Raw genomic sequence first — 24910 nt, forward strand, 5'->3', positions numbered from 1 at the left:
CCTTCCTGTGCCTCAAACTTTTTAGATGTTTGAATATAGAAGTAGTTATATTCTAGACAGAGATAATGATACAATACAGAAGTTTCCATTTCTAATATTTTGAGAATATAGTAATCTTGGGTAATTCTGTTCATTTTGTTAATTTGGGACATACTCCAACATTCATTGAGGACTGCCCATCCTCTAGATATTATGCAAAACTTTCACTGTATAAAATGAGTAAAATATTACCTAGTCTACTTATGGTATATTTGGACATCTTATGTTATTTCCTTTCTCTTATATATGTTTTGTTGCTAAATTTGGGAGTAAAGAAGGCTTATGTGATTATATTAATCTGGTCAAGAGCTATAGCTCTGAGGTGCCTATGGTAACTGTCAGTAGTAACATTTCAATACAAATAGAATTTAATTAGTCATAGCCTTCATACATTCGACCGCTTCTACTTAGTGTATGAAGTTGTTCGTTCCCTGTTGCCCTTGGTGTGAGGTGTAGGAGGTGGGGTGGGGAGGGGGGCCTAAGGAAAAAGAAATCTGATATTTCCTCATCAACTTTCTGGTGGGGAATATACAAGAGAAGTATCTGCTGTAAAAACCGATACATACAGCTACTACCTGGTATATCAGTCGACACTGAACTTCAGTTTATTTCATGTATATATATATGTATGTGTGAAAAGATAAACACCTTTTTTCTTCTTGGCAGGTGTCCTTGTAGACTTGGGTCTGGAGGAAAATGGGACGGCTTATCAGAGAGCAGAGAAATATGTTGTTCGTCTAGACAATGAGATTCAAACCAAGTTTGAAGTTTTTATGAGAAGGGTAAAACAGAACCCATACACACTGTTTGTGCTGGTTCATGACAACTCCCATGTGGAACTAACGAGGTGATTGCTTCAGAGTGAGCAAATATAGCTTTTCTTCTAGCACAGCAATGGTTTTTTCATAAATTCCCAAAAATACCAGAGACCCTAACACTTGACATCTTCTTACTGGTAACTTATTCCTATTCCTTCCCTGTGCTCTCAACTTTCCCAACCAATTTAGTGTTAATTTCATTTTAACTATATTGTGAGTGAATTTAGAAATCCCTGTTAAAAGGGACTTGGGTGGCGCAGTCAGTCAAATGGCCAGCTCATGGTTTCAGCTCAGATCGTGATCTCAGGGCCATGATTTCAGGGTCATGAACTTACAATCCTGAGGTTGAGCCTGGTCTTGGCCTTGAGCTACTTGCTGCTCAGCGGAGAGTCTGCTTAAGTTTCTATCTCTCCCTCTATCTCTGACCCTCCCCCTCCTCATGGGCTCCCTCTCTCTCTCTCAAATTTTTTAAAAAAATGTATCTTTTAAGAAAGAAAGGACAGAAGGAGGTAGAGAGGGAGGGAGGGAGGAAGAAAGGAAGGGAGAGAGAGAGAGAGGGAGAGAAAGAAAGAAAGAAAGAAAGAAAGAAAGAAAGAAAGAAAGAAAGAAAGAAACCCGTTAAAGGTGTCTTCAGGGTATTGTAGAACTCAGCTGTCTCAGAGAAAGGGCAACAGCAGGAGGGTTGATGTTCATGACCTCCCAGAAGGGCCATGTGCTTTCCTTTCTCCAGCCTTCTTCCTTCCCAGTCCTTTTCCCCTTCCCCTGCCTTCCTCTTCTCTTCTCTCCTCTTCTCCTGTTGCTCCTCTTCCTTGCCTTTCTCTCTACCTGGATACCTTGAACAGTAGTAAAGATGCCACGTAAAGATCTGAGAGCAGGGGTGCCTGCTGTCGGAAAAGCATATGATTCTTGATCTTGACTTTATGAGTGTGAGCCCCATGTTGAGTATAGAGATTACTTTAAAGAAATAAATAAATAAACAAACTCTAAAAATAAAAAAAAAAAGATATTAGAGCAAATCTGAAACTTTCCCCAATTTACCAGTTTAAACAAGAGAATATCCTATTCCTCAGGTGGGTTTACAGTGAAAGAATAGTAAATGTGGCAGGATGGAGCCAGTTTTGCTTCCAGACCAAATTACCGTAATTATCTGTTAGGGTGTATCTTTCATCTTGTGGATTAAAAAGGCAAGTTCGGGCCTCATCGAGTGTTCGTAGGTTTTCCTTTCTTTGGACACGCTGAGGTTAAGCATATGAAAGATTTGGGGTCTATTGTAGAAATATCAGAATTGCAAAAGCACTTGTTCAGAAGCCAGAATGTGTTTGGAATTCTGCAATCTGAACTCTAAAGCCATACGCAGGCATAAATAAGATCTTGCATAGCATTTAGAAAGCAGGAAGGAAAGAAAAAAAAGTGAGGGGGGGATGGAGGAAGGAAGGTAGGAAAGAAAAAAGAGAAAGAGGAAGGGGGGGAGGGGGAGGAAAGGAAGGAGTGAGAAATAGGAAGAAAGTAAGAAAAGTAAAAGAAAAAAGAAGGGAGGGAGGGAGAGAGGAAGGAAGGTTGCCCAGATGCTGTCCAGTTTCTCCTAGTCTTCTATGAGCAAAAATAGCTCAGTCACCTGATGTACCTCATCTTTGAACGTTTGGGGTAATAACTCTGAGGATGTATATTGGATCACTCTATATTTAATTCCCCAGAGCACTGAGATTATTTCTTTAACCAAAAAAAAAAAAAGGAGGGGGCGGTTTGAGGCTGCATAGCAACCTAGTACATCCAAACTGAACAGAACTGAAAATGATTCAGATGTAAAAATTTCGGTCATAGGGGTTAAGTGGCCCCTCTGTAGCCTCCCCATAGTCTAACATGCTCAAGGGAGGAAAGAGAGTGACGTTAACACAGAGGGGATCCCTCCCAGTTTGGGGGCTTCTCTGGGGTACCAGTCATTTCTGTATGAGCATCCTGATTTGATGGAGAAGCCTCGTTCAGATGAGCTTTCAGACCAAAGTGATCCATCTTAGCTATAGATTTATGTATCCTTGACCTGTAGAACTGAGTTACACTTTGAGGTATAACAGAGGCAGACTGAAACAGGAAAAAAAATATCTGAGATCTGTCTGAAAGTGGTAAAAAGGAGTGTAATTATTGCTCTTTGGAATTAAACCTTGGTTGCCTCTAATCCTGCTCCCAATTAAAAAGAACTAGAAAAGCAGAAATGAAAACATTAGCTCCACTTTGATGTCTGCTTCTGTATCTAGTCCCTTCAATTAGGAGGTATTAACATGACTTTCAATATTTCTCCAGTGTCATTTCGGGCTCTTTGTCACATGGCGAACCCAGTCATGGATTGGCTGATAGAGTCATTAACTGCAGAGAAGTTCTGGAAGCTTTCAATCTGCTGGTACTCCAGGTTAGCTCCTTCCCATACACACTACAGACCCAACAGTCTCGAATCAGCTCCAGCAATGAAGTTCACTGGATACAGCTGGACAGCATGGTGAGTCTCTGTTCTGCTCTCTGAGGCACAGCCCCAGTTCTCCCTGGGGAACTGAGCCTCAGTTCCCCAGGGAGCAGAATCTTGTGATAAAATATTGTCATGGTTCTGTAAAATAACACGAGACTTCAAAAATCTAACATTTATCTCCTAAAAGTTCCGTATAGTTACAATTATTATAAGTGTAAAGACTAGTGATTAGTGTCCTGTATCAATCTGATTATGTTCTTTTTTTAGGTTATCATGCAGATACAGAATTATCCATCCTCTATAGTTCCACCCCCAAAATGTGATACTGTCTTATATAGTCACCAATAATTTCAGTGGCACCTTGGTGGCTCAGTCAGTTGAGCATCCTGGGATCAAGCTCCCTCCCTGTTCATGCTCTCTCTCTTTCTCTCAAATAAATAAATAAAATATGTAAAAAAATAAAATAAATGATGAATTTCAATCTGAAATTTGGAAATTTTGTTGTCCTTTTGAATAGCTCTTCTGTCATGTTTCAGTCTTACTGATCTGTGACTGTAAATTACGCTTATGTTCCCCAGCAACCGGATTTTTTTAAAAAGACTGTATTTATTTGACAGAGAGAGAGAGATCACAAGTGGGCAGAGCAGCAGGCAGAAAGGGGGTAGGAAGCAGGCTCCCCGCTGAGCAGAGAGCCTGATGCGGGGCTCGATCCCAGGACCCTGGGATCATGACCTGGGCCGAAGGCAGAGGCTTAACCCATTGAGCCATTCAGGTGCCCCTGGATTTTTTTTCTTATAACCAGTTCTTAGTCTTATGGTTGAAACAGGATTATGATACTGTTATTTTAAATTACTCAGTAGTCACACTTAATGTTTTTAGAGCAGCCATCTCAAAGTTGTACATATTCAAGACTCTATGTTTTTTTGGCTCCAATCCCTAACACATGGAAGATATTTTCTGTGACCTATATAGTGCATGATAAATATACTATCAAAGAAAAGAAATAAGTGTTTCATAAAAAATGATGAAAATTAGCCATTAAGCAATGGATTCTTTGTTTTAAAATATTGAACATTATGGGTATTTTTAAATAAACATGTTTAAGTAAAAGATGCCAGATGCAAGAATAACATTTAGGGGCACCTGGGTGGCTCAGTTGGTTAAGCATCATGTTCTCAGGGCCCTGGGATGGAACTCCACATGGGGAATCCCTGCCCAGTAGGGAGCCTGCTTCTCCCTCTCCCTCTGCCTGCTGCTCCCCCGCTGTTCTCTCTCACACACAAATAAATAAATAAAATCTTTTTAAAAAATAATAACATTTACTCATTTATCAACTCATTTCATTCTGTTATGAAGTACGTAACTTTTCCCTGACTTGTAGCTCTTATTTTTGAGTATTGGTTTGTCCTTTGTAGTCAAGCAAGCTCAGGTGACTGAATCATGGTGGCATCAACCATGCCTCCCTTGTGAGAATTCAAGTGTGTTCACTATCACATAGAAATTGCTTTGAGCTCTCACTTTGTTAGTATCTTCTCTATGCCACCTTCATCAGTTGGATGTCAAATTACAGGTGAGAGTAAGAGACTGGCTCAGTTCTTTTGCCTCTCAAGTGTCGGGTACACCTGTAGGCTACCCAAGTAGTTGCCCTGACATGGAATGGGATTGCCAATAAAACTTGTGAAGGAAAAAACTGTTTTTTAAGCCAACAGTTTTCCCATTAAATGTTAAGTTTTAATATATTACTGGGGGGGGGGGAGGAAGAGAACTATCCTAATTAACCTTGTTGGTGTCATCTTTTCCAGAAGGGATCACACCAGTGATAGGAAAAACTCATAGCTTTGGCACTTTCCCTTCTCCTGACATAAAATAATAGGGAAATAGGCTCAAAATAACTTTCCTTAAGAGTCATTCCTCTGTGCCTGGATGGTTCAGTCAGTTGAGCATCCAACTCTTGATTCTCAGGTCATGATATCAGGGTCGTGAGAGGGAGCCCCATATCAGTCTCCACACTCAGCATGGAGTCTGCTTGAGATTATCCTTCCTTCTCCCTCTGCCCCTCCCCCCACTCCTGCTCACTCTGTCTCCCTCTCTCTCTTTCTAAAATAAATAAATAAAATTTTTTAAAAAGAAGTCATTGCTATGATTATGGTTGCTTTTTAAGGCACAATAATGGTACTATGGTTATATTTTTTAAGGGGTTCTTATTTGAGAGGCATCTAGTGAAGTATTTATGAATCAAAGATTGATACCTAGGATTGAATTAAAATAACTGAGGGGTAGAGAGTTATATTATACTCTAATTAAGGTTTTTAAAAAGTCATCACTATGAAATTGAGATCTGCGTAGAAGAAAGATAGAAACTTTGAATCTAATTTATAACAACATCCTCACACATTAGATAAGAAACTCCTAACTATTAGCCTCCTTTTATTATCTTGAGGTCAATGTCCTCAAAAAGGAAAAATTGAGAAAAGCAGAGTAATTCAATTCAAAAAATACTGAGCACTTGTGGGCTTGTGTTAGACCTTTCCAAGAACACACAGAGAGAACTAACTGCTTAAGGGAGAAAGCAAAGTACATATGAAGGTCACTGTTATAAAAGTAGAATAAGATATACATAGAGAAAATAGTTTGGTGGTTACCAGAGGCAGGAGTGGGATGGGTGAAAGGCTGAAAGGGGTCAAAAGGTACAAACTTCCAGTTATAAAATAAGTAATTCCTGGAGATACAGTTAATATTGTATGGCATATTTGAAAGTGACTACAAGAGTAGATCTTACAAGTACACATCACCAGAAAAAAAATTATAATATATGGGCTGAGAGACTTATTCTGATGATCATTTTACAATATATATGAAGGCATACCTCATTTTATTATGTTTTGCTTTATTGCACTTCGCAGATATTTCATTTTTTACAGATTAAAGATTTGTGGCAACCCTGCATCAAGCAAGTCTGTTGGCACCATTTTTCCAACAGCATTTGCTCATTTCATGTCTTTGTGTTACATTTTGGTAATTCTCACAATATTTCAAACTTTTTCATTATTACATTTATTATGGTGATCTATGATCATTGATCTTTGATGTTACTATTGTAAACACGTTAGTAGATTTAGCATTGCGGCATAATGCCACATCCATGTAAGAATGTGAACTAAATAGCACAGCTCATTGACAAGGCACTTGGTCACCCAAGAGCTCTGATGGAGATGCACAATGAGCTGAGTGTGGTTTCCATGCCTGCTAACACAGCATCCATTCTACAGTCCATGGATCAAGGAGTAACTTCAATTTTCAAGTCCTGTGGTTTAAGAAAATACATTTTGTAAAGCTATAGTAGCAATAGATAGTGGTTCCTCTGATGGATCTGGACAAAGTTAGTTGAAAACCTTCTGGAAAGAATTCACCATTCTAGGTGATTGAGACATTCATGATTCATAGGAAGAGGTCAAAATATCAATATTATCAGGAGTTGGGAAGAAGTTGATTCCAAAGTCATGGATGACTTTGAAGAATTACAGACTTCAGTGGAGGAAGTCGCTGCAGGTGTGGTGGGAATAGCAAGAGAAGTAGAATTAGAAGTGGAGCATGAGGATGTGACTGAATTGTTGCAAGCCCATGATAAAGCTTGAATGGATAAGGAGTTGCTTCTTGTGGATGAGCATAGAAAGTAGTTTCTTGAGATGGAATCTACTCCTGGTGAAGATGCTGTGGAGATTGTTGAAATGAATTAATGAATAACAAAGAATTTAGAGTATTACATGAACTTAGTTGGGAAAACAGTGGCAGAGTTTGAGAGGATTGACTATAATTTTGAAAGAAGTTCTGTGGGTAAAATGCTATCAAACAGTATCACACGCCACAGAGCAATCATTCATGAAGAGAAGAGTCCATTGATGTGGGAAACTTCACTGTTGTCTTGTTTTAAGAAATATCCACAGCCACCCCGCCTTCAACAACCACCCCAATCAGTCAGCCACCATCAACATCAAGACAAGACCCTCGACCCACAAAAAGATTATGATTGCTAAAAGTTAAGATGATGGTTAGAATTTTTAAGCAATAAGGTATCTTTTAATTTAAAATATGCACATTGATTTTTTAACATAATGCTACTGTATACCTAATAGACTACAATATAGTGTAAACATAAATTTTGTATGTACTGGGAAACCAAACAATTCATTTGACTCATTTTATTGACCACGAGCTTTATTGTGGTGGTCTGGAACCAAACGGTCAAATCTCCAAGATAGCCCTATACATAAATAGAATTCTTATGCTATACACCTGAAAACTAATGCAATGTTACATGTCAAGTGCATCTCAATTTTTAAAAAAATCAAGTTGTACACCTTGAATATGTAGTTTTTATTAGTAAAAACAAAACGAGTAGAATAAGAAAATTTTAAAAAATCAAAATGCTCTGGGGGTTGAAAGGAGGGAGAAGTCCCACCCATTTGAGAGCACTAGGAAAGGCAACAGGGAGAAAGCACTGCGGACGAGCATTGCAAGAGCAGAAGGACTGGGCTCGGGCACTCCTGGCAGCAGACCATAGAAAAGGAAACAGAGATTTTTCAGAGAACACTAAGGGGATGAAAAGAAACCTGGAAATATATAGATAGAGGCTTAAAGTGCCAGGCTGACAAAGTTTACACTCATTACATAGGCATTAACAATTTTTTCAAAAGGGCATAGTATTATTAAAAACACAGTTGAGCCTTGAACAACACAGGGGTCAGAAGCACCCACGCCTGCACAGTTGAAAATTTGCATATAACGTTGTCTCCCGCAAAACTTAGCTAATAGCCTACTGTTGACTGAAAGCCTTGCCAAGAACATAAAAAAGTTGATTACCATCTATTTTGTATATTATATAATTATATACCGTGTTCTTAGAATAAAGTAAGCTAGAGAAAAGAAAGGGTTAGGGAAATCATAAGAAAAAGAAAATACATTTAATGTACTGGACTGTAAAAAATCTACACAGAGGCAGAGCGACTGATGGTTTCTGCAGATCTGTCTCTTGCTTCAACAGTGTTTGGATGGAACAGACCCAGGGATACCTCTTCTCTGAGCTTCCAACCACCCTCCAACCTCTTTTCCAGTTGTAACCTCAGAACCATCTTCTCAGCCATCCTCTGGCTCCAGGACTAGACATCACCAGTTTTTGAGCTTAGGTCCTTATTGCCAATCAACCACAAGCTCCTGGATTTGTCCAAATGACTCCATCAAGGTGGAGGCCGCCCTCACCTGCCTGGTCAACTTGCATACACAGGGCTCCAATGCCTGTCTCTCCCTGGGCTTCTGTCCCAACCTCAGTCAAGTGGCTCTAAAGGGCTGAGGTTCTATTGAAGATACAAGATCAGCCCAGCAGCCATTCACTCTTCAGGACTTGCGGAAGCCCTCTCAAGATGAGTGTAAACCCATGGTGCTAGAGAAGAATCTGAACCAGGGCCTTCTGGATCTGCCTGCTCTGGGTTCTGCCCACACAAACTCCCATCTCTGTGGCTTCCTGGAGAACCACTTCCTAGATGAGGAGGTGAAACTCATCAAGAAGTTGGCCCCTTGAGGGGCCCATGTGCTCCCCCCTGGGTGTCTGGGCTTCTGCCTGAGCCTCTTCCTGCAGCCACTAGGCAGCTTTTTAACCACCCTAGAGCCCTCTCCCAAGCCCTGCACCAAATGAAAACAATAAAGCTTTTTGCAGAAAAAAAGCAAGAAATAAAAGCAACAAAACAAAACAAAAAAACAAGCCCCAAAAGCCCCTTATGTTAGTTGGACCCATGCAGTTCAAACTTGATGTTGTTCAAGAGTCAATTATTATCAGAATATACATATTTCATTTTCATACTAACATGGTGAATGTGCAACTTAATGAATTTTCATAAACTGAAAGCACCTGCAGAACCAGCACCGAAATGAAGAAAAAGAACATTACCACTAGCCTGGAAAACGGGCACTTCCCACAAAAGGCTGACACTCCTCTGGCCTCTTACCCCAGAGGTTTCATTTGCCCAGGTTTGAACTTGATAGAAATGGAATCATGCAGTATGCACTCTTTTGTATGTCGTTTCTTTTGCTCAGCATGTGAGATTTTTCTCTATTTTTCATGAGTCATAAAAGATTACACTGGGTGACCACCACAATTCACTTATCCATCCCATTCATTTATTTCAAGTACTGACATTATTTAACATTCTAGTAATGTAAATTTTAGACCCAGGTATGTATTCTTGTTGGGTGTCTATGTGGGACTGAAAGCATATGTTCAGTTCTACGAGATAGCGAGATACTGAGAGGCTGCCTTTTAAAGCAGATCATTCAGGGTAGAGGTTAAGTCAAAGTAATTAAACATGGGGAGAGCAGTCATCTGGCTTTTCTGATAATTCAGATTCAAATTAACAAATACATAAATCATGGTCCTAGCCAGAAAAAGTATGGGAGAAACGGCGAATTTTCAAGGATTTTTTAATTGGGGAAGAAGGAACAGTCAGAGATCTCTTTGAGGTGATGCCTTTAGTTGGAACCACGTTCAAGGGGAAGAGTGATCTGTGGAGGGCAAAGGAGGTGGTCTTTGAATGAATTAAAGCTGAGGAGTGCATGGATGTAAATGCAAATGTGGAGTTTCTACTGGGGATTTTTTTTTTTTTTAAGATTATTTATTTATTTATTTATTTGACAGACAGAGATCACAAGTAAGCAGAGAGGCAGGCAGAGTGAGAGGAGAGAAGCAGGCTCGCCACCGAGCAGAGAGCCCGATGCGGGGCTCGATCCCAGGACCCTGGGATCATGACCTGAGCTGAAGGCAGAGGCTTTAATCCACTGAGCCACCCAGGCGCCCCTCTACTGGGGATTTTTGATGTAGATTTGGAATATTTCGTCAAGAGTTTCAGTGGACACTGAAGCAGCTGGTGTGGATAAAATCATTGAGGAAGGTAATGAACAGAACTGCCAAGAGGGCTGTGGCCAAGGACTGACAGGTACAGGCCGCTGGATTTGGCCTCAGGCATCTTTGGTGACCTTCCAGGGAGCCGAGCATTTGGCTGGTGAGAAGCAAGGACAGCGGGGAGAGGACAGGGAGAGCTGTGGGTGAGGGACCTGGGAGGGTAGGACTTTGGGAGGAGGGGTTTTTTTTTTTTTTTTTTGTTTTTTTTGTTTTTGTGGGAGAAGGGACATTTTCCCAAAAGACGAAAGGATTTAGTACGATTTGTGATTCTTGGAATACCCTGTTTCTTTCAAGTAACATCATTCAGAGCTTTGTAAAACACATTTTTTTAAAAGATTTTATTTATTTATTTGACAGAGAGAGATCACAAGTAGGCAGAGCGGCAGGCAGAGAGAGAGAGGAGAGAAGCAGGCTCGCCACCGAGCAGAGAGCCCGATGCGGGACTCGATCCCTGGACCCTGAGATCATGACCTGGGCCGAAGGCAGCGGCTTAACCCACTGAGCCACCCAGGAGCCCCTGTAAAACACATTTTTATTTTTTTATTTTTTAAAAGATTTTATTCATTTGGGTTCCTGGGTGGCTCCGTTGGTTGAGCGACTGCCTTCAGCTCAGGTCATGATCCTGAACTTCCAGGATCGAGTCCTGCATCGGGCTCCCAGCTCCTTGGGGAGTCCGATTCTCCCTCTGACCTTCTCCTCTTTCACGCTCTCTCTCACTCATTCTCTCTCAAATAAATGAATAAAATCTTTTTTTTAAAAAAATCTTTTAAAAAAAAGATTTTATTCATTTATTTGACACAGAGAGACACAGTGAGAGAGGGAATGCAAGCAGAAGAAGAGGGAGAAGCAGGCCCTCGCCCCGCCAAGCAGGGGTCCTGATGTGGGACTTGATCCCAGGATCCCAAGATCATGACCGAGCCAGAGGCAGACACCCAATGACTAAGCCACCCAGGCACCCCTGTAAAATGTATTTTAAAGGGTGGTCCCACTGACATCTATTACAAGGTTTATAATACTTAGAAGACTGCAGTTACAGTTTAATGCAGACTTAACAGATTGGGGAAACTATTCACGTCTAATTCTTATTTTTAGTATATCTCATTCTTTTTTTTTTTTTTTAATTTTATTTATTTATTTGACAGGCAGAGATTACAAGTAGGCTGAGAGGCAGGCAGAGAGAGAGAAGGAGGAAGCAGGCTCCCTGCCGAGCAGAGAGCCCGATGCGGGGCTCGATCCCAGGACCCTGGGATCATGACCTGAGCCGAAGGCAGAGGCTTTAACCCACTGAGCCACCCAGGCGCCCCAGTATATCTCATTCTTAATCTATAAAATCTTTATCGATTAATAAAAAAAATACTGGCTCCAGTTGGTTACAGGTCATCTGTTTAATAACCACCACCACCACCCCCCCCGCCATAACTTTGCTGAGAAAGAGAAACTAAATTGAGGACAGGTGGATACATCCTGCCCAGTGAATTAAAATGCTGCATCAGGGAAAAACAACAGGCCTGGAGTAGGATTTTATATTTTCCCAAAGAAGCAGGACCAAGCATGAGAAGGAAAGTGAAGACAGCAGGCACAAAAGAAAAGTCATTTCCACTGACTCTGTGCCAGCAGTCCAGATAAGGACAGAAACTCTAATGAATGGCTTTTTTTTTTTTTTTCATCCTGAAATGACTTATTTGACACAATTATCCAGAAGGAAGGGAGAAAATAAAAAAAAGGCTTCCAGGCCTTCAAAACAGATGCCACTCAGTGTGTGCCCTAAAGCTTCACTGTGTACAAGGACATACTTTGGTCCTCTGGCGCATTTATTCTCAAATAAGATCCTGTTCCAACAACCAGGAATAACTGGTCCGGGGGGCCACAGAGAAACTAAAAGTGGCAATTAAACAGTGCTTTATTTTCTGTTATAAACCACACAGTTGCTTATCTGTTGTTCTGAGTTACTAAAAAAGCTCAGAAACAAAATGTACAAAAACATCTTGTGTGCATTTTTGAGAGCACAAGCTACATGCCTGGCCCAATCTTACATCTCTTACCCTTGCTTCTTCTTCCTCTGATTGCTTACTTTATTGAAGCTACTATATTACCTTTATGAAATGAGTTAGAGAGTGTTTAAAGGAAAATGTCAATACATAATTACAAATAAAAGTAAGACTAAAACACATAGGACACGTGACAGGTAGGAGGCATGACTGGGAAAAATTAATGTAGAAAAGAAGAAAGAAAGCTTGAAAAAAAAAACGAGTACATGAACTCAAAAAGCTTACTTAATATTCTGGGGCTATTTATGTTTAAGGACAGCATGTCACACAACTCAGGATCCTCTGAGGGAAACTTTGTGTCATATCCCAAAATAGTTATTCATTTCGTAGTGATGTCTGAGTCATCAAGAAGGAGAAAAAATACAGTGAATTCTGCTTAGGAAGGCAGAAAGGTATAGATTCCATTTTTAAATAAACTTTTTTGTAAAAAAAAAAATAAGATTTTCTGAATTATCATCATTAGATGATGTCAGAAAAGTTTTTTTATAATAAGAGTTTTTTAGTTGGTTGACCTCCAGAGAGTTCTGTAGAGAAGTATCAGTATAGAGAGCTGCTTTATGAGGGAAAAGTCTGACCAGTGACTATACCAGCCTAAAAATGTTATTCCTCAGAAGATGCCTGAACAAAGCAAAGAGAGAACAAACCATCTGTGAAGTTACCGTCTGCCTTAAGAAAGCATGTCAACATGGATGCATTGGTGGCTCAGTCAGTTAAGCGTCTGACTCTTGATTTCAACTCAGGTCATGATCCCAGTGTTGTGAGATCAAGCCCCAGGTCTGGCTCCACTCTGGATTTGGAGTTTGCTTAAGATTCTCTCTCCCTCTGCCCCTCCTGCCCTCCCTCTCTAAAAAAACCAAAACAGCACAAACAAACAAATAAAATCTCAACATTAACCACATGTTAATTCATTTGAAGGGAAAAGAAATTTTGGTTTCTGCCCCAGAGATAACTGTGGAGTTCATATCAGGCTATATAATGAAACAAAAATTTTTTCAGCCTTATTGAGGTATAATTGACATAAAATTTAAAATATTTCAATAGTTATTTTTTGTGTATTCTTAATTGAAGTATAATTAACATATGGTGTTATTTTAGTTTCAGATGGATAAAGTAATGATTCAACAATTCTATTCATTACTCACTGTTCACCATGATAAGTGTAGTCACCGTCTGTTACCAAACGACATTAGTACAAGATTATTGAGTATATTCCCTATATTGTGCTTTTTCATCCCTGTGACTTAGGTATTTTGTAACTGGAAGTTTGTACCTCTTAATCCCTTTTATCCACTTCATCTATCTTTCCATCCCCCTCCCCTCTGGCAACCACCAGTTCGCTTGCTTACTTGATGTGTTTATTTTTGCTCTCTATCGTTAACAGTCTGCTTTTTGTTTCTCTTTGTTTCTTTGTTCATTTATTTTGGTTTTTTTAGATCCCACATGTCAGTGGAATCATATGGCATTTGTCTTTCTTTGTGTGACTTATCTCAGCCTTATAGCCTCTAGTTCCATCTATGTGGTTGCAAATGGCAAAAACTCCTTATTTTCTTGTTTTGTTTTTTTTTTTTAAGTTTTTATTTTCACTCCAGTTAGTGAACATACAGTGTTATATTAGTTTCGGGTATACAATATAGTGATTTAACACTTTCATAAATCGCCCTGTCCTCATCACCACTAGTGCATTCCTTAATCCCCATCACCTATTTCCCCCGCCCCTCCACCCACCTCTTCTCCAATAACCATCAGTTTGTTCTCTATAAAGAGTCTGTTTCTTGATTTGCCTGTCCCTCTCTCTTATTTTGCTTCCAAGATCTCATTCTTTTTTTGTCGTTGTAAAATTGTAAGATATTTAAAGTGTACATCGTGATGATCTGAAAGGACTCCTCCCTTCTAGTTCATTGACACGCCCATCATCTCATATATATATATATGTATATATATATATGTAAAATATATATTATATGTGTGTGTGTATTATATATATATTTTTTGGTGAGGATATTTCATTTTGACTCTCTTAGCAAATGTCAATTATATATTATAGTGTTCACAACTATAGTCAACATATTATACATTAGACCTTCAGACCTTATTCATCTTATAGTAGACAGTTTGTACCCTTTACCAACCTCTTCCTCTTCCCTCCCCCCACACTTTCCCCACTCCCACTCCCGCCATCCCCCAACCCCCGCCCCTGGCAACTACTCTTCTACTCTCTGCTTCTATGAGTTTGACAATTTTCTTAAAGATTCCTCATGAGTGAAACCATGTACTATCTGTCTTTCTCTCTCTATTTCACTTAGCATAATATCCTCAAGTTCTACCTATGTTGCCACAAATGGCAGGACTTCCTTCTTTCTCATGGCTGAATAATATTCCATCATGTGGACATATACATACTATATCTTCTTTATCCATTCATCCGCTGACAGACACATGGCTGCTTCCATATCCTCGCTGTTGTGAATAATGCTCATTGAACATGGGAGTGCATTTATCGCTTCTATATCCATTTTCCTTTCCTTTGAATAAATACCCAGAAGTGGAATTCCTGGATCAACTTTTAATTTTTTTGAGGGACCTCCATATTGTTTCCCACAGTGGCTGTACCAATTCACACTGCCACCAATGAAGCATGAGGGTTCACTTTTCTCCACATCCTTGCCAACATTTGCTATCATTCTTCCTTTTGATAGCAGTCATGCCAACAAGTGTGACGTGGGCACCTGGCTGGCTCAGTCATTGGAGCATGTGACTCCTGATCTTGGGGTCATGAATTCAAGTTCACATAGTGCCTAGAGGTTACTAAAAAAAAAAAAAAAAAAATTAACAGGCATTTAGGTGACATCCCATTAGGTAACACAGTCACCATCTTGTACATTAGATCCTTACTCTGATTTGCATTTCCCTGATGATTAGTGGTGTTGAGTACATGTTCATATACCTGTTGGCCATTTGTATGTCTTCTTAACAAAAACGTCTATTCAGTTCCTCAGCCCATTTTTGATTGTTTGAGGGTTTTGCTGCTGAGTTATGTGAGTTTTTTAGAAACATATTTTGGATACTAATCCCTTATCAGATGCATGATTTGCAAATATTTCTCCTATACTACATGTTGTCTTTCCATTTTATTGAAGCTTCTTTTGCTATGTAGACGATTTTTAGTTTGATGTAGTCCCACTTGTTTCTTCACAATTTTTTAACCTTCCAGCAAATAACATACTGCAGGGATTTCCAAACCCCCTCCCCAACCACCCGACCCCTAGAAAACAAGACACATTGTATCCTCTCCTCACTGGGTTTGGCTCTATTTTGAATCAGGAGGACATGAGCTGCCAGGAGAAGCTGTATTTTGGCCTGAATGAATACAGTAAGTCTCTACAGTGGGGAATCACAAGCCCCCTTCTGAGATGTGATGAGACTTTTGAAAAAATGGTGAACACGCTCTTGGAAAGGTAAGTAAGGACCTTCAGCTTTTACTTTAGCTGTACTTGTGTGTCTAAAATAGCCAAAAGTCTCTTGTGTCACTGTCACAGGGAGTTTCGTGGAGCCCCTGCTGTGCAGATGACATGCAAAGGCAGAGTGAAAATAGCCTCTCCTAAGATGACCTTTTACTGGTGTAGGTTTTCTGTGATCATCCGAGACCAACAAAGGAAACTAGCAACCCAGGGTGGGACTTAGAACCACTTGCCATGCTCTGAATCATCTCCCAAGCATGCTTTACTGCTATCACCAGGGATTAGATGGACAGAGGGATTTGCTGATTACAGACCATTTCTCTGAGCTGTGGCCTTACACTTCTTCATTTTTCTCTTTTCCCTTCTATTCACCACAGTCAAGTACCCTTAGATGACTAAGTAAAAACTGATCTTTACTACGAGAGATTTAGAGTGCAGACTGGAGAAAAGTAGGAGCAATTAAATCTTTGAAGTGAGTTCAGCTCCTAATGAGCCTCCTCCAGTCCCTGACCTTGGGAGTTAAAGATCATGACTTTTCTGCCTCCTCTGCTTTCTTTTTTCCCCCAAGTCCTGGTCAAACTCCAGAAGAGTAAAGGGTTTTCCTATTTTTTCTCTCTGATCTTGAATCATAGACTTGAAGTGTCACAGAGACATTAGAATTTATGTAACCTGGTGGAGGGTCCCTCTGGCCCGCGCTGCAGTAGTCTGTCTGACCTTCAATGATGGGGGCAGGTGGACTCTTTTTGATGAGGCACATTCTAATTTTTAGTAGCTCTTGTTCTTCAAATTAATCACAAGCCACCTTTTTACTACCCTGTTCTATAACTTTGCTAAGAAAAAAGAAAGAGAAATTTAAAAATGAGGGCGGGTGTGGGGAGTCTACCAGTGAGTTATTACGTTGTACCAACGAAAAGAGCAGCCTCAGAGCAGGGTTTTATATTTTTGCAGCTGCTGGATTTAAGAAGACTTAACTGACACTGTGACATTAATCCTTCTACAGCACATGTGATCTTACATTTCCAAAATCATCCCATAAGTCTCCCTTTTAAGTGTTTCCCACCCAGCTGCTGCAGCCACCAGCTTGGAACGTACCCTCCCTTCCGAGAGCATCACTCAGAGTCAGTCCTGTCAACTTCTCTTACAACTTCGGTAATACTTACAAAATAACAATTATAGTTCAGTGCAAACTGACCAGGTTGTGAAGACTGTTCACATCTAAATTCAGACTTCTTTCAGAGTGTGAGATCTAAAGGCCTATAGATCAAAGTTACCATGGGTTCTAACTTTGGCTTACCTATCTGGTCCATCCAAAACCACGAAGCCTTAAACATGGATCTTGTGTGCTCACTTCTTCCAGCTCAGTCACTGAAGCTAATAACAGCTGTGATTTATTGAGTGTTTGAAGAACTGGCCCAGGGTTGAGTAAACTGGAGGATTTCTTCACTTTTCCCCAAACTACTAAATCCTTGCAATGTAAGGAGACATTATCAGAGACGAGTGATTCTAGACCCAGCTCTGTCCCTGACTGGTGGCATGGTCTTGGGCCAGTAGCCAGATTTCTGTCAGCTGCTTAATTCTCCTTCTGGTAGGAAGGGGAGGGCATCCACGGTCCTTTCCAGCTCTGAAGTATTTCAAAACCACGCTATTCATTTGATGACCCTAACTGGTATTTGACCCAGGGCTTTTCTGTGCAAGGCTGGCAGACCACTTGTTCTACTTTAAATAGAATTTTAAAGTGGAACAAAGGCAAACCACCCCATGGCCTGCCCAGCTGCTAGGTGGCTGCCTGTGCTACCAGCTGGCAACCTCATTTTGCCAACACCTCTTTTCTTGACCAGCACCTCCTTGTGCCTGCAAAGGGGTCCTCTTTGCCCATTTGTACTCACTTTGCCAACAGACCTGGCTTTCTGAGGAATAGCTCAGAAATAATTCATAAATAAATTTTATGCCTGCTCTGTAGCTGTAAAAAGTGCCAATTTGAACAAAGTGATCCTCTTACTTGGCAGTCCAGTCGGGGTGGGGGTGGAGTACCAGTGGGTGGGTGTTGGGATGAGGCCAGGACGCCCCTCTTTGCCAGGTTCCCTTAACTAAGCAGGGCTCTGGTGATAGGAGGCTTCGCCACTAGGGGTGCTATTTCTCCAGTCAGCTCCAAGTTTTCTTCTGCCCCAAGGCACATTGTATGGGAAGATACAGTTACTGCCATCTGTGGGATTACCCTCAAATTAGTAATTACTAATAATAATAATGATTCTTTTTATGTCTGATACTTGGCAAACATGATCCTAATGTCTCAATTTTCTTTACTGTAGTCTTAAGTATCAGAGGAATAAGCTGACAACACCACCATCCTAACTCAGTGCCACCAACAAGAGGTTAGGGTCCGGGGATGATCCGTTATGACTCTGTCAACAAATAACCTGACCAGATCAGTGCTTCTCAAAAGTTAATGTGCATAAAAATCACCTGGGGATCTTGTCAGACTGTGAGTTCTGATTCAGATGTCTGGAGTGGGGGAGTTTGGTATTTCTAACAAGCTCCCAGGTGGTACTGCTCCTGGACCACAGACCACACTCAGAAGCTAGGGTCGCTAGAGCATCTCTAACTCTCTTTAACTTGCTGTACCTATCCCAACAGTTTCTGACTCACAGGCATTTAAAGCTCCACTTTTCCTTCTAGTGATGTGGGCTCCAAGGTCCTACTACGGCTCCAGCCCACCACTGAGCAGTAACTCCTTCCCACCATGCCAGGTCTGCATTCCTCCCACAAAGACCTTGCTGTCCCAGCTGGTCCTGCTGCCCAAGTCCTAGCTCCCTGTGTTCTGTTGAAGGTACCCCAGGCTGCACAGCATGGTTGTCCGCTGCTACCTTCTCATCCAGCAGTACTCAGAGGCTCTGATGGCTCTCACCACCATGGCGTCGCTCCGAGACCACAGCACCCCGGAAACACTCAGCATTATGGATGACCTCATCAGCTCCCCGGGAAAAACCAGAAGTGGGAGGGGACACATGCTCATTATCAGGGTGCCCTCCGTGCAGCTGGCAATGTTGGCCAAGGAGCGGCTGCAGGAGGTGCGCGACAAGCTGGGGCTGCAGTACCGCTTCGAGATCATCCTCGGGAACCCTGCCTCTGAACTCAGTGTCGCAACGCACTTTGTGGCACGATTAAAGGTTAGCAATGGTCGGACACCTATCCTTTGAAATACCATTTGTTTCTGTTTTCTAGGAACCCCACGTAGGTGGCTCAGAGGCCTGAGTTTAGTAGAGTTTTGCACTTGTGTTGATTTGATCTTCGTGACAGTGTTAAGCCTAAACCAAGAGACGTGTACAGTTCCCTCCCTGGGGCCGGTTTATTAAGATTCTGTCAAACCCCCTTTTTTAGCATGTGCCTGCAGTTGGTCTTCCATGCTCTCCAACTGCAGGTGCAAAAATGAGATGACCCAATTTGACCCCATGTTTATTGACCTTGGTCAAGATGCATCTAGCCCACCGCCATCTGTTTTCTCAGAAAGAAAGGTAAGTTGTTTTCCCAGACCTCTGTGGGTTCGCCTTTAAGTGACTTCAGTTCACTAATTCTTTTCTGTCTACCTAGCCTGTGCGCTCAGGTCTAGAGTCGGTAGGTAAAGGATTCTGTTCCATCTTTAGTACGCACATAGAGCTATTCCCCACCCTCTTGCCCATGGACTTTTCAACCCCTTGTTGCTTCATTGAACTCGCTTTGTCCGCCAGCCCTGAGGCTTGCTGGTCTGACTTCTCCAAGGCTCCTGCGGGAGGATTAGAGCCTGAGCACAGGCCAACCCCTTCCCATGGCTGGTGGAACCGCTTCTCCTAAACCCCTCCTGGTAGGCATGGAGGAGGTCAGCAGACTTCCTAAAGCAACTCACCTAACTCCCTACTTTATGCCCTGCTTAGGTTTTTCTGGAGACTTTTATAATCCAATCTGTCCTAGCCATTAGGAAGCATTTAATAAAATAACCACATGTATGTGGGTACGATACCAGGCAAGTAGTATATGTCTGAGCTAGACCAGCATGGTATCTGTACCCTGCACACTAAATACTGAGCTAAACCGAGTTAAGAAAAATGTAGTTTGGGATGCCTGGGTGGCTCAGTTAGTTAAGCATCTGCCTTCAGCTCAGGTTATGATCCCTGGGTCCTGGGATCTAGTCCCATGTTGGGCTCCTTGCTCAGTGGGGAGCCTGCTTCTCCCTCTATCTGCTGCTCCCCCTACTTGTGCTCTCTCTTTCTCTCACACAAATAAATAAAATCTTTTTTTTTAAAAAAGAAAGAAAAGAAAAATCTAGTTTGGCACAAATTCTATGAAAAGAAAACACATAGCCTTGGGCAATTTTCATTTTCACCCCGGGCTGCAGTTTCCTACCTGCAAAATGAGAGAGTTGGACTGTATGATCTCAGAGAGCTCTAATATGAGGATGTTATTCAGTGTTCATAAAGTGTTTTGCAAACATAAACCTTTTTATTGTATTCTATTAGCTTAACCTAAATTGAATAATCCAAAATGCAAACAAAATATATTATCTTGAGGAGCAGCTGGAACAAATAAATCTGTCTAAAAATAAAAACCCTATATTTAGTGGAAGTTGAAACATTTATATTTCACACATAGATATCATGTTCACAATTTTTATTGATAGTTACAGACCGCATAACTGCGAGATTTCTAAGATGAGTAACACGTGAGGGTCCTAAAACTCTTCTTACAGTATAATTCATTGAGACGTATGTCTTGAGACTATTTGAATGATACTAATGGAAAGGCAAATAATCTGCAGGGAGATGGCTGAAGAGGATGTGAGGCTGCAGAATCTTCTTTGGGTCTCCATGACCCTGATCAAGTATAGCCACCCCTAGTTGAGCTCATTTCTTGAGAGTCTTCAGAAGTACCAATCACTGAATCAGCATAAATCAGCAGGTCCTAAATAATCCACCCTTCTGGGCCATTGGCTAAAAACCACAAAGACCTGAGGTTCTTTTTTGTTGTTATTTAACTTCCATAAATAATGTCTACACCCTGTGTGGGGCTTGAACCCACAGCCCTGAGATCAAGAGTCCTAACTGGCTGCTAGCACATCAAAATCAGCTTCAGGGTCTTTAGACAGCAGTAGTTCTGTAAGCATTCTTCTGAGAGCGTGCCATACATGAAGGCGGGGTCCAGTCATTCTCAGATTCTCAGTTTGTATGAGTAGCTGCCAGGCACCGGGCGCACAAAATAGATTTCCATACTGTCAAAACCAGTGGGTCACATCAATCCATCCTTTCTCCATGGTGTAGAAGTAAAAATATGAAATCCTGTAGAAATGTTCATATCCTAAGCAAGACTGACACTTGCCAGGTGGTTTCTGCTTCACAGGTTTATTTCTTTTTCTTTCTTTCTTTCTTTCTTTTTTTTTTTTTTAAGATTAACTTATTTATTTGAGAGAGAAAGAGAGACCACGAGCCAGGGGAGGGGCAGAAGGAGAGGGCAAGAGAGAGAGTCCTCAAGCAGACTCCTCACTGAGCGCAGAAAGCGACCTGGAGCTTGATCCCACAACCCATAGATCTCAACCTGAGCCAAAATCAAGAGTCAAATGCTTAACCAACTGAGCCATCCAGGAGCCCCTTCATGTGTTTATTTCTAAGTTACCAGCCTCCCTCACCACAGTAAGGATGGCATGGGTGGGTAGGTGTGCCTTTTATCTGTAGGCCTGGGTAACATCCTCTGCCTCTTCTTCCATTGGATGGCCTTATTTTTGTGGTTCCCTCTAATTATCACATAAAAGTCATGACAAGCATTCTGGAAGGATACAAGACTTAAATCGAAATAAATCAGTTCCTCCAGAGGGCCTGTGAGGTTTTGATCAAATTTCCTCAGCCTTGAGCCCCATATTTTTTTGAACTCAGTGCCCACCCAGTCTTTTGTGTTGTTTTAAAGGCTCTTCAGTGAAATCCTGAGGGCATGGTCAGCCCGTCAAAGAACTGAAACCATCCTTCATCAGAAGTAGCAGAGGGACGGAAAGTGTGTTGTAGTGGTTTGGCTAGCTCTGATTAGTCAAGAGTAAAAGCAAGATTTCCTTAATAACCTTTGAAAAATAAATCTTTTCATAGAGTAAAACATAATATCTCTTATCCCGTCATTATAACGACCTCATCATTTGTAGAACCATGACCAGTGGATGGTTTCTAGGAGATAAAATCCATCCAAGGAGAGCCTCAGCGTCAGGGACATCATGAGTCCAATGCAAAGATTATATGAGTAAAATGATTCCTGTTCCTAAAATTGTTTACTCTAAATCAAAGTGTTATTATATTCACTTTGACATGACAATGTATGGAAAATCGAATTTTTGTAGGTACCTTTCTTCTAATATTTAAATAATATATTTTTAAAAGATTTTGTGTGTTTATTTGACAGAGAGAAATAGTGAGTGAGAGAGAGAGAAAGCACAAACATGGAGAACAGCAGGCAGAGAGAGAAGCAGGCTCCTCGCTGAGCAAGGAGCCCGATGCAGGGCTCAATCCAAGGACCCTGGGATCATGACCTGAGCTGAAGGCAGATGCTTAACTGACTGAGCCACCCAGGCGTCCCTAAAAAATATTTTGATAGATTTTTTTTTAAGTAGGTTCCAGGGGTGCCTGGGTGGCTCAGTGGGTTAAGCCGCTGCCTTCGGCTCAGGTCATGATCTCAGGGTCCTGGGATCGAGGCCCCGCACCAGGCTCTCTGCTCAGCGGGGAGCCTGCTTCCTCCTCTCTCTCTGCCTGCCTCTGCCTGCTTGTGATCTCTCTCTGTCAAATAAATAAATAAAATCTTTATTTTAAAAAAAAATAAATAATAAAGTAGGTTCCACACCCAGCATGGACCCTAATGCAGGGCTTGAACACTCACAACCCTGAGATCAAGACTGAGCTGAAATCAAGAGTCAGATGTTTAACCCACTGAGCCACTCAGGTACCTGGATAGATTGATTTTCAAAGACAAAAAAAAAAAAAAAAAAAAAGTCAAAATTGTGACAGCTATATAGATCCACTGATTTCCCTTTGGTATATAAATATATGATTAAAAAAAAAGTTAAAAAAAAAAAAACAAGGTTAAGGTGCTTCCCACTTTATAAATTATGTATATTTTATTTGAGTAATTGTGGGTATATTTATTTTTAAAGGCTATTTTATCTAGACACCAACAAATCATTAATCAAATCTTATTACATTTTTTCTTGCCTATTAGATTTTTTTTAATCCCATTTTGTGTTTAGCAAAAGAAGTACCTGTCTATTTTAAAATGAAGTGTTGGGGCGCCTGGTGGCTCAATGGATTAAAGCCACTGCCTTTGGCTCAGGTCATGATCCCAGGGTCCTGGGATTGAGCCCCGCATTGGGCTCTCTGCTCAGCAGGGAACCTGCTTCCCTTCCCTCTCTCTCTGTCTGCCTCTCTGCCTACCTGTGATCTCTGTCAAATAAATAAATAAAATCTTTTTTAAAAAATGAAGTGTATGCATTACTTAACATCTCTTACTCTTTGTTCTCTAAAGCATTACCAGAAGTGTCCATTTATTTCTTATAATAACTCCTCCTGGAAAGCTGTTATGAGCATAGTTAAATGCTAGACACTTTGTAAAAGTAGTAGAAACCACCTCATCTACTGAAGACACAGCCTATTTTCTTTCTGCTCTAAAATATAAAAATCTGTAAGATCTTTTCACTTTTGAACATCTTTCAAGTTGGTGGGATTTTTTTTTCTTCTCACCGATTGGCGTTCCATTTATTAAAGATATACATAATGTACATATGTGTTAATCTATATCAGAAGGTGCTGCTTCATAGGTTATTTGTGAAACCATAAACTAATTGCCTTACTCTTCTAAGTAAGGGGCAGGGTTGTTGTTGTTGTTTTAATTGATCCAGATTTGTTTATATTTTTAGCCTTCTTGAGAAAGACTTTTGAAAGCCCCAAGCCAATTACTTGTCGCTTATTTTGAAAATCAATATAGAGAGAAAGAGAGGAAATAACCATCAAGGGTAGCTAACTTCACGATTTTCTTGGTGAAAATGTCTGTTTTTATGGCGTTTTGTTGAGATGCTTTTATTAGTCATTCATAACTGAAATTATCTTTTTCAGTCAGTCTGTTTCAGAAGTCTGTCCCTTACATGAAAAAAGTATATTTGAGAGCCTTGAGTCAGGTAGTTTATCCAAGGTCGTTCATATTGTATGTGTCTTTGGCCTGTGTGCTACTGTGTGATGTACACCAAGATCTCCTATATTATCCTACTGAGATAAAACTGAAGGCCACATTCTTCCAGAGTGCTTTATTATGCTTTTTAAGAGCAATTTAGTATATGGGAATGCACGCACGCGCACACACACACACACTGGAAGTCATTTGGAAGCACAAAGGCATAAAAAATCTGCACCTAGAAACCTTTTAAGAAGTGGAAACTTAACTAAGGGGTTTTAATTTTATCATATGGGTCCCTTTCTACAGACCTGGAGAGGAAATGAACCAGAAGAGTGGACCCCTCGGACATACCAAGATTTAGAAGGTCTGCCTTGTATCGTGATATTAACTGGCAAAGATCCTCTTGGAGAAACATTTCCCAGGTAGGACGCGAATGGTCAGTTCTCATTTTTCATTAGTTGCCCGGCTGAGCCAATGGCTAAAACTCGGCTGACACTTAGCCATTTCACTCGTTGGGCAAGGAGGAAGAGAATCGCTTTCTTCAGAGGGAAAAGACACACACCCTTCCTTGCCTCTTTCTTTTGACTTTCCAGAGATTGCCCAGCATTTAGGGGAATGGAAGGTAGCCACAGTGAGAAGTGTTTCCTCATCAAAGCAGGGCCGCCAGAGGGGCAGGGAGGAAAAAAAAAAATCTGCCCCATACTGGGATCGTTTTGTTTGGATGAAGTGTCTCTTCATCTGCTGTTCCCAAGTTCTGAAGGGCCCAGGGCCTGAGGACGAGAAGGTAGCAACGGCAATAAAGACAGCATGAGCCGCATGCTGCCAGGGGGTCAGGCATTGCTGCAAACGTCTTCCCTGCGTCATCCACACACTCTCACAACAAGCCCGTGAGCCAGGCGCTGTTGTTCTGTTTTATCCTTGGAGAAAGGAAGCGGCTAGTGTGAGGTCATAACAGCAAGGAGATGACAAAGCTG

General features: G+C 41.1%; 1 protein-coding gene across 1 annotated transcript in view; it reads left to right on the forward strand.

Annotated features, from left to right (window-relative positions):
- The window catches only part of GREB1L (GREB1 like retinoic acid receptor coactivator), a 267253-nt gene that overhangs the window by 219234 nt on the left and 23109 nt on the right, over window positions 1–24910 (forward strand). Inside the window, exons 20-24 of the mRNA XM_004742815.3 lie at window positions 706–886; window positions 3156–3348; window positions 15634–15767; window positions 18598–18937; window positions 24243–24358. Of these exons, the coding sequence (XP_004742872.2) occupies window positions 706–886; window positions 3156–3348; window positions 15634–15767; window positions 18598–18937; window positions 24243–24358 (964 nt within the window). The remainder of the gene's footprint in view (window positions 1–705; window positions 887–3155; window positions 3349–15633; window positions 15768–18597; window positions 18938–24242; window positions 24359–24910) is intronic.

The sequence above is a fragment of the Mustela putorius genome, unplaced genomic scaffold, assembly GCF_011764305.1.
Source record: "Mustela putorius furo isolate JIRA1106 unplaced genomic scaffold, ASM1176430v1.1 tig00003858_pilon_pilon_pilon, whole genome shotgun sequence".
Lineage (NCBI taxonomy): Eukaryota > Metazoa > Chordata > Mammalia > Carnivora > Mustelidae > Mustela > Mustela putorius.